The 9,559-nt window shown below is 49.2% G+C and overlaps 1 protein-coding gene across 3 annotated transcripts; it reads right to left on the bottom strand.

Annotated features, from left to right (window-relative positions):
* Nucleotides 1–705: 705 nt before the first annotated feature.
* Smug1 (single-strand-selective monofunctional uracil-DNA glycosylase 1) lies at nt 706–8,569 on the bottom strand. Of its 3 annotated transcripts, none has more exons than XM_048362999.1 (5): nt 8,044–8,082; nt 7,163–7,218; nt 6,500–6,696; nt 2,664–2,965; nt 706–1,665 (listed from the first exon to the last, which is right to left on the bottom strand). In XM_048362999.1, exons 4-5 carry the CDS (start codon nt 2,952–2,954, stop codon nt 1,138–1,140), a joined length of 819 nt encoding a protein of 272 aa, XP_048218956.1. In that variant the 5' UTR covers nt 2,955–2,965; nt 6,500–6,696; nt 7,163–7,218; nt 8,044–8,082; the 3' UTR covers nt 706–1,137. The 3 variants fall into 3 exon arrangements, with proteins under 3 accessions (XP_048218956.1, XP_048218955.1, XP_048218957.1); XM_048362998.1 differs by lacking the exon at nt 8,044–8,082 and adding an exon at nt 7,594–7,629 and having other exon boundaries at nt 7,163–7,372; XM_048363000.1 differs by lacking the exons at nt 7,163–7,218; nt 8,044–8,082 and adding an exon at nt 8,500–8,569.
* Between the last annotated feature and the right edge of the window lie 990 nt (nt 8,570–9,559).

Raw genomic sequence — 9,559 nt, 5'->3', positions numbered from 1 at the left:
CAGGCCCTGAGTTCAAGCTCCAGTACTGACACAAAAAAATAAAACAGAAAAGTAATCAAGTCTCAAAGCTAGAATAAAAACCAAGGTCTTCTGAATTTCCTACTCTGCCATCCCTGTGATTTAGCTTGTCTCCCATAGGAAGCTCACTGTGTACATCACATTCTGGGCTTTGTCCTGGAAAAGGCATAGCTGATGAAAGGGATTCTGGCAGGATCTTTCTTCTTGGGAAGAGTGGCATTGGAGAAGGCTGGATCTGATCAATGCACATATACCTTTAGGAGTGTATGTTAATACCACATGAGCCTCATTAATATTTACAATTAGTATTCATCATGAGCTGGGGATGCAGCTCAGTGGTAGAGCTAGTGTATAGGAGGCTGTGGATTCAAAGCAAGTACATATACAAAAAGTGTCAATAAAAAACAAAGCAGAAAGGACTGGATGTGTGGCTCAGTTGGTAGAGCAGTAGCCAATGAGAGTGTCCCTGTCTCAGATCTAAAAAAAAAAAATAGCCAGGCTCACTGATGTAATCCTAGCTACTCAGGAGGCTGAGATCTGAGGGACGCAGTTTGAAGCCAGCCTGGGCAGGAAAGTCCATGAGACTCATCTCCAATTAACCACCAAAAAGCTGGAATTGAAGCTATGGCTCAAGTGGTAGAATGCTAGCCTTGAGATGAGCTCAGGGACAGCACCCAGGTCCTGAGTTCAAGCCCAAGAACTTGTGCATACACACACACATACAAAACAAACAAAATAAAAACCATGAAAAGGTTTTTCCTCTGAAACAGCAAGTATGGCCTTGGAAGTCCCTGTCTAGGACTCTGAGTTGTGTAGAGGCTTCAAAGGGAGCAAGGAGGTAGGGCAGTGTGCACAAGGCCCACCTGTACTGTTGCACCAGAGATCAGCCACTGGAAGATGCAGGGCAATGCTCAGAGCAAGGCCAGCAGGAGTGATGTCCACTACCTACCAGGCCATTAGACATTGCCTTGGCATGTCAGAGGACAGTGAGAGAGACCAAAGAACAAGTCTCCTGGCCACAAAGAGCCCTTGTTGCTCTGGTACAGGTGTGTGCTCCTCTACCCATGCAAAACTGGCTTATTGGCCTTGAGCGTGGCCCATGGCACACCCCAGGGGTGCTCACTTAGTGAGCAGGGGCAGCAGCCCCAGATCACTGAGTCTTTCCTTGGCTGCTGCCTCCCAGCCCTTGTTGGCCTGGGGACTTCTGGGAGAGGGGTGCAAGAGCCCTTCCACCCGGACCTCCGGCATCAGGCCTGCCAGAGCCCGCCGTGCCCGCTGTTCTGCCAGCCGCCCCACTCCTACCACCAGCCGCACCCTCAGCAGCTGCACCTGCCGGCAGAGGGCTGCGTCACAGAGGCTGAGGAGCTGCTCCCGTTGCTTGGCCGGCAGCTCAGCTGGAGTGAGGTTCCGGCCGCTGGGAGCCAGGAAGAGCAGTGGACACAGATTGTGGACAAAGCAGTGGTGGAAGAAGACTTCAGGCTGTACACAGAGGTTCTGGAAAAATCCCCAGAATCGGGCACCGCTCACCTCTGACTGGGGACACTCCAGTCCCAGCACTGGTCGCTTTGGGTGTTCTTGAGGAGGGGTCAACACAGTCCCCCCAATGCCCAACCAATCCCGGACCACATTTACTTCCCCAAAGGGTACCTGCAGGGGAAGAGAGAAACAAAAGGGGCTTTAAACTGGAGACCGAGGCCCAGGCTCCAGACCAACTGACCCCTCTCCACCTCCATGACAACTCAGACTGGACCCCCATCCTGCAAGGACTCTGGGCCCTGTGGTTTGGTCTGCCCATTCCTCATGTCTTCACTATGGAGTGTGGCCCAGAGGAATCTCTGTGTTCCACTTCTACCCCCACTAAGCTTCAGGACTAAGTTCATGGAGTACACTGAGAAATTCGGCCCTAAATAGGGCAGGATGGTTAGTACTGGGGACAGATAGAAAACTTGAGATGCAAAGGTTGCCAGGGTTAAGGGAGGCAAGGACAGGGCTGTCCACTGTTTTCTGGGTGTCCTTCCAGCCCCAAGCCTCAGGCTGTCATTTCCATCGATCATCATTGATCACCTTTCATCACCCAGTTGAGGTCAATAAAAGCGATTGAGCCTCCAGCCCTGAGGTCCTATCCCTCCACCACCACCCCGCCCCCATCTGCCAGGCACCCCTACTGTGGGTCAGTCACTCATTCTGAGCTATGAAAACCAATCAGACAGGCCCTGAAGCTGGGGGCTGTTAATGAAGCTCTTCTTGCTGACTCAGAGCCCCAGGCTGACAAAATGCCCACCCAGTAGACACCCCCACCTCTGCCGCCCCATCTTCCTTGAGGATCCCAAAGCCGAGTCCCTCTCCTGACCCCAGCCGTGCTCTGGGGCCGGGGGAAGATCCGGTGAGGGAAGGTAAGGATGGGGGATGGCGGAAGGAAGGGCTCTCAGAGGCAATTAGTGGACAGCTCACGGGGGAAATGAAGTACCATTAGTGTGCTTGGTTAACTATGGGTATTGAGGCTGGGAGAGTGTCTGAGACCACAGGAGCCAGCATGTGTATCGGGATGGGGTGGGAGGGCCCACACATGTCCACAGCCAGCCCAGCCAGCATCCACCTTGAAGCCTCCCAACCCACCCACACCAGGGGAAGGACAGGACATTTACCCCAGTCTGGGCCATGCCGAAAGGGCCCGGGTTCATGCCCAGGAAGAGTATTTCCTTGGGGTTCTGGCAGTAGCGAGTCACATAGTTTCGATGGGGCTCCCACGCATAATCCACTGGATTGTAGATGATGCCCACAGGCTCAGAAAACTGCAGCTGCTTCAGCTGTGCATTGAGCCGAAGCTCCTCCTGCAGGAAGCTCTCAGCCAAGCTTCCAGGGCAAGGTGCGGTCTCCAACGGGACACCTGCAGGCTCGTGAAGGGGCTCCAGTGGGAAGGCCTGGGACACATCCATGCTGCTGTCACCTGGAAAAAGAAGTGGACAGAGGTCCCATCAGCAAGCAGCTCAGAGTGGGAGGAACCAGGCTGACTAAGACCCCATGACCATCTCTTGGGCTCAGAAGAAATCCTAGGAAACCAAGCCAAGCACCCACCAGAACCAAGTAGTCAAGTTCACCTCACTTTTTTTTTGAGGGTAGGGGGCTTGAAATCTGGACAGGAGAACCGCCCCTTAGCTTTTCACTCAAGACTGGTGCTCTACCACTTGAGCCATACTTCCACTTCCGGCTTTCTGGTGACTAATTGGAGATAAGCATCTCACATACATTCCTTGCCAGAACTGCCAGGATCCTCACTCCCAGTTTCTTGAGCAACTGATTTTGGGGAGTGATCCACAAGCACCTGGCTCTCACATCACTTTGTTGGTGACAAAGGGCCCTTCCCTCACCACTTCCCAATCCTTTCTCTTCATCTATCACCTGAGAAGAAGCAGTAACCACCAAACTTACAATAACATCCCAGACTTCCTTTCTATCAGGTGTAGGTCTGAGTCACTAGCTCCTGGGCTGTGCTGGCACACAATACATTTGCTGGTGGCATCCTTTCTGCATAATGTGGTCCTTAATATGACAAGTCCGGCCAGGATGAGCTGTGTCCTGGAAACCGCTGTGCTGACGAACGAGCTGCAGGTGCACAGCCACTGCCTGGAGACCTGAGAAGGCTAATTACGACAGCCTCCAGGTGGTGAGCAATCGCTCTACGCCAGGCACACCTCATTGATCTCAGTAACCACCCCATGAGGTGGCTATTATTGTCCCCATGTTACAAGTGAGGAGACTGAGGCTTAGCAAGATCAAGCAACTTGGCCAGGGTCACGCAGTTAGCGAGTAATGAAGCTGGGATTTGAACCCACAGTCTCTTAGCTCTTAACCACTCATGCCATCTTGCCTTTGATGGTTTGATCAGACACCCCATTGATTCTACAACCCCCTAACCCCAGACCAGCTTCTTTCCCACATTCTAGACTCCTCAGTGATAAGTAGGATGATTATCAGACACTTGCCAGCTATATGACCATGACCAGAGCCCTAGCTTTCCCCATGCAAATACTAAGAATAGTAATAGCCACTCCATGTTCATGGAAGGATAGGATGAGATGCTATGTTTAGATGAGGGGAGGAAGGGAAGAGGAAAAGGGAACAGGAGGCAGCCCGAGCCTGCCAGCAAGCCCTACAAACTGTAAAAGCCATCAATTCTCAGCACTTCCACACAAGCCCAGTGCTCCAAATGACCATTCCACACACACTTTCAAAATGTCTTTTCTATCTCAACTCCCAACACTTAGTGCATGCAGTTCTGATTCCCACAAAACTAATCACATACACTCCTGGAGTTAACCAGAACATCATCCCATCTTCATCCAGGACAGCGACTCACACATCCCAACCCTCCACAAATCCAAATCCCACACGTGCTTCAAGATGCAGCTCAGTTAGGTGCCAGGAGCTCAGCTGTGATCCTAACTACTCAGGAGGCCCAGAGCAGCTCAAGCTGGAAGGTCTGTAAGATTCCTATCTCCAATTAAACAATTAGCCAACAAAAAGCCAGAAGCGGATTTGTGGCTTAAATGGTAGAGTGCCAGCTTTGAGCAAAAAAAAGCTAAGGGACAAAACTCAAGCCTTTAGTTCAAATCTCAGAAAACACACACACACACACACACACAAAGATGCAGCTCAAACCAGCCCCAGCAGCATCCCCCACCTGGCCCACATATCATGATCTGGGTAGAAAATTATTGCAAAGGCTCTCATGTTGATTGGTTCTAGTCCCCAGCTGGTGGCACCACTGAGCGATGACTGGATCCTGAGGATGCTAATCCTAACCTCATAAATGGATAACCTGCTGAGCTATTTGGAGCTGTGGTCTGGTTGGACAAAGTAGATCCCCAGGGCCTGTTTTTGAAGAGTATATCTTGTCTCTATCCCATCTCTCTCCCCCATGCTCCACCTCCCCAATCTCTGTGCTTCCTGGCTGCCATGAAGGGAGCAGCTTTGCCCCACCACATACTCTTCATCATGATGGTCTGCCTCAACACAAGCCTACAACCATGGGGCCTATGGCCCATGATCTAAAAGTTCTGAAACAACGACCCAGAATAAATCTTTCCTCTCTTAAGTTGCTTTACTCAGGTGTCCGGCAAAATGATAAAATGTCACTAGCACACACACAAGATCTATTGTGGAGCTAAGTGCTGTATTTTAAACAAGGTGATTCAGATGGTTGAAGGCTGAGAGCCATTCTATGTCACCATGGCTAGTGGTTTCTTTATGAATTCACAACCAGATCTGGGCAGATCAGTGGCCAGGCCCCATTCCATTTCTCTCCATATCTTATAGGTATTTGCTCTTTAGGTGCTCAGCTCTATCCATCCTTAATCAATTGTGTAAAACTACCTTCTACTGAGACATTTCTTTTCTGAATGCTGGGAATCAAACTGGGGTCTTGCAGCATACTAGGCAATATGCTACCATTGAGCTACAGTTGCAGCCCCACAAGGAAACATTTGTGATGGACAACTCTCTACTGTTGTTTCTTTTTTATGTTAACTTCTGGTAGTGCTAGAGATTAAAATGGCCTCACATATGCTAGGCAAATGCTCTACCACTGAGCTACAGTCCTGGGGCTTGAACTCAGTGCCTGGGTGCTGTCCCTGAGCAATTTTGCTCAAGGTTAGCATTCTACCACCTGCCACAGCTCCACTTCCAGTTTCTTGGCATTTTTCTTTCATTGTTTAAACTGAACTCTTTTCTCAAGTCTTAAAACTGTTCAGATCCTAACGGCTCCTATTCCGTTCTTTGAAACTTGCTAATAATGTATCATTTATGAAAATCTTTCCAGTATCATTTCATGCTTCTCATCTGGCCACATATGAATGAACTCAAGAATGGCAATGGAAAAATGAGTTTTATAGCCATGTAAAGTCTATATACGCTACTATAAAGCTGAATATAAAACATTTTCTACTTTATAACCTCCTAATAACTAAGGCTTAAAAATTCTTATTTATTTATATGCCAGCCCGGGGCTTGAACTCAGGGCCTGGGCACTGTCCTTGAGCTCTTTTTGCTCAAGGTTAGCACTCTACCACTTGAGCCACAGCACCACTTCCAGCCTTTTCTGTATATGTGATACCCAGGAATGGATCCCAGGGCTTCGTGCATGCTAGGCAAGCACTCTATCACTAGGCCAAACTCCTGGCTCTTCTTGGCATTTTAAATTGGAAGTAAGAGTTTCACAGACTTTCCTACCTGGGTTGGTTTTGAACCATGACCCTCAGATCTCAGCCTCACAAGAAGCTAGGATTATAGGCATGAGAAACCAGTGCCCAGCACCACAGTCTTTTAATTTTATCTTGATACTGAGTCTTACTAAACTGCACAGACTGGCCTCACACTTGTAATCCCCTTGCTTCCACATCTCAAATAGCTAGGAATACAGGCATAAACCACTATACCCAACTTCTATATCCCGAGTTCACTCAATCAAGGTTCAGTGGCTTACTTGGGATTTGTTTGTTTTCTAGGGCTTGTCAGGCTCTGGATGCATTTCCATCACATCTGGACCTTCCACAGGGCAGAGACCATTGTTCTTCCTCCTTTTCAAGCTCCAATCCAAGTCAAAAGTGACCTCTTCCTCCAGCTGAGATTGCTGTGTGAAGACTGATACAATAGCTTGATCCATTAACCTATGCTCTAACCCTAGAAGAAGAAAAAAATCTTGTCTTCCCCAGATTAATGTAAGAAGTCTTTAAGCAGTCCAGGGCCACTGGTACCCATAAGAAAGTGAGAAAGGAAAGTGTGGCAAGTGTAGATGGTCATTGGAACCTTGCTTTGTACTTTCTCATGTAGTAGCAACATTAGAGGATTGGCTGCTCCACCTTTATAGAGTTCCTCACAGGTCTATATTGGTTCTGTCTGGTGATGAACACAGTAAGGATGAGGGTATACAAAAGTGGTGAGACTGTGTTCCTGTTCTAGAGTTTCAAGTCTGATCACACAGCAAGAACAGCTGAGCATCAATGGATTTGAATTCTACTCCTACTTTCATCTCTAAGGGTCTCTTGAACATGGTACTGAGCTCTCCTCTGCACAAAAGTTACATATTCCACAAACCTATCAGTAGCTGTTAACTAGTGTATAGTTTTTCAATATTTATGAGACTTACTGTGGCACTCTCCTGATGAATTTCAAAATGTGGCCCAGGCTTTTTTAAAATCTGTCCTGTAAGAGGACAGATAAAATAATCTAGTTGTAATACAGCATTATTTGAGCTTTAAAATCTTCAACAAAATTCTACAGGACCCAAAGGAAGTAACTTCAAAGTTTTACATAAAGGCACCAGAAGCCAGAGGCTTAAAAAAAAAAAACAAAACGGCTGGGGATATAGCCTAGTGGCAAGAGTGCCTGCCTCGGATACACGAGGCCCTAGGTTCGATTCCCCAGCACCACATATACAGAAAACGGCCAGAAGCGGCGCTGTGGCTCAAGTGGCGGAGTGCTAGCCTTGAGCGGGAAGAAGCCAGGGACAGTGCTCAGGCCCTGAGTCCAAGGCCCAGGACTGGCCAAAAAAAAAAAAAAACAAAAACAAAAAAACACAGAGTCTTACTGGGTGCCAGTGGTTCACATCTATAACACTAGCTGCTCAGGAGGCTGACATTTGGAGGATCCCAGTTGGAGGCCAGCCACAGCAGAAAAGTTTGCTAGAAAGATCCTATAGGCAAATAACAACATAAAGCAGAGCTAGAAGAGTGGCTCAAGTTATAGAGTTTGTAAAGGCCCTGAGCTCAAACCCCAATACTAAAGGGGGGGGGGGAGAAAAAGCTTTACAAAATACTGTGAAATTACACTGGTTACAATAACAACTGAGTGTAGTGTGACCCAGGGATTAATGTGGCTAAGATTAGACTTCAGATTGCAACCATCAAATCTGACAGTTCAAGGAAGTTTATGAGAAATCCAAAACAGTACTCCTATCCATATCCAAATCCATACTCCTATCCTTTGAAGGAGGAATCCACAGGCACAGTAAACAACAGAGATACATACACTGAAAAAGGCCCGCCCGAGCCTGCTGCCGTGGCTCACGCCTGGGATCCTAGCTATTCAGGAGGCTGAGATCTGAGGAGCCAGGGTTGGAGGCCAGTCTGGGTAGGAAAGTCGGTGGGACTCTCCAATTAACTACGAAAACAAAATCCGGAAGTGGAACTGTGGCAAGAGTGGTCGAGCGCTAGCCTTCAGCAGAAAAGCTCAAGGACAGCTCCCAGGACTTGAGTTCAAGCCCCAGGACCGGCACCCCCGGTTCTGAGGGCCTGGGAGCTACACTAAATCTCCGCCTGCACCTGCTTCGACCCTGAGGACCTCGGAGCATCGGTTCTTGGAAATCAGGACCTGCTCCGAGAGAGCCCAGAGCCCGCAAGTCCGACCCTCTCACGATGGGCCCCCGCACCTCGTTAGTCCCCAGCTGACCCCGGCGCCCCAGTTTCCAGCCTCCAACGCCCTCACCTGGTCCAGCAATACACGCGGGTTCCGGTTCCGGTTCCTGCGCAAAGGACGCTGGGAGTCGTAGTCTCCATTACTTAGGGAAGGGGATTAGCTGGCGGCGGCTTCCGCCGGAAACGCTCCAATCCCCGGAAAGGCGCGCTAAATTAGCTCTGCTTGACGCTGCGAATTGTAGTCTGCCCTTGGTGTCCTGGCTGGAGAGTCCTAGTCGGGCTCCGGAGGCTCCCGCCTGTAACCCTAGGTACTCAGGAGGTTGAGGTCTGAGGATCGGGTTCGAAGCCAGCCCGGACTGGAAAATCTCAATTCATACCCCAGAACTGGAGCGCGAGACACACACACACACACACACACATTGATTTTTGTTTTTTTTTTTTTTGTTTTGTTTTGTTTTTTGGCCAGTCCTGGGCCTTGGACTCAGGGCCTGAGCACTGTCCCTGGCTTCTTCCCGCTCAAGGCTAGCACTCTGCCACTTGAGCCACAGCGCCGCTTCTGGCCGTTTTCTGTATATGTGGTGCTGGGGTGGGGAATCGAACCTAGGGCCTCGTGTATCCGAGGCAGGCACTCTTGCCACTAGGCTATATCCCCAGCCCCACACACACACATTGAGAAGAAGTAAAATGTTACACTTTTTTTTTTTTTTTTGCCAGTCCTGGGGCTTGAACTCAGGGCCTGAGCACTGTCCCTGGCTTCTTTTTGCTCAGGGCTAGCGCTCTACCACTTGAGCCACAGTGCCACTTCTGTCTTTTTCTGTGTATGTGGTACTGAGGAATCGAACCCAAGGCTTCATGCATGCAAGGCAAGCACTCTACCACAAAGTCACAATCCTAGCCTGCCACACTTACTAGGACCTAAAGTTTATGCACAACTATTCAACCGAATCCAATTCCTGACCCACCTGAGGGATGTGGACAATGTCTAAAGACTTCTCTAGCTTTACAGCTGCCACAGGTATGGGACCTCTGCAGCCCTCTAGGTGCCATTCTGACCTCCCTTGGACAACAAATATCCTTCAGGTACTGTCCAAGCCTTCCACAGCTTTGCCATTTTGACTGGTCTCCCTCTT

This window comes from Perognathus longimembris, chromosome 1, assembly GCF_023159225.1.
Source record: "Perognathus longimembris pacificus isolate PPM17 chromosome 1, ASM2315922v1, whole genome shotgun sequence".
In the NCBI taxonomy this organism is placed as follows: domain Eukaryota; kingdom Metazoa; phylum Chordata; class Mammalia; order Rodentia; family Heteromyidae; genus Perognathus; species Perognathus longimembris.
This window is presented reverse-complemented; position numbering and strand designations above follow the sequence as displayed.

What these genes read in the sequence shown, in the direction of transcription:
- Smug1 (XM_048363000.1), bottom strand. Translation starts at nt 2,954, where the DNA reads ATGGATGTGTCCCAGGCCTTCCCACTGGAGCCCCTTCACGAGCCTGCA. An exon ending in TCGGCATGGCCCAGACTGGG is followed by an intron (nt 1,666 to 2,663) that starts GTAAATGTCCTG and finishes CTTCCCCTGCAG; the next exon opens with GTACCCTTTGGGGAAGTAAA.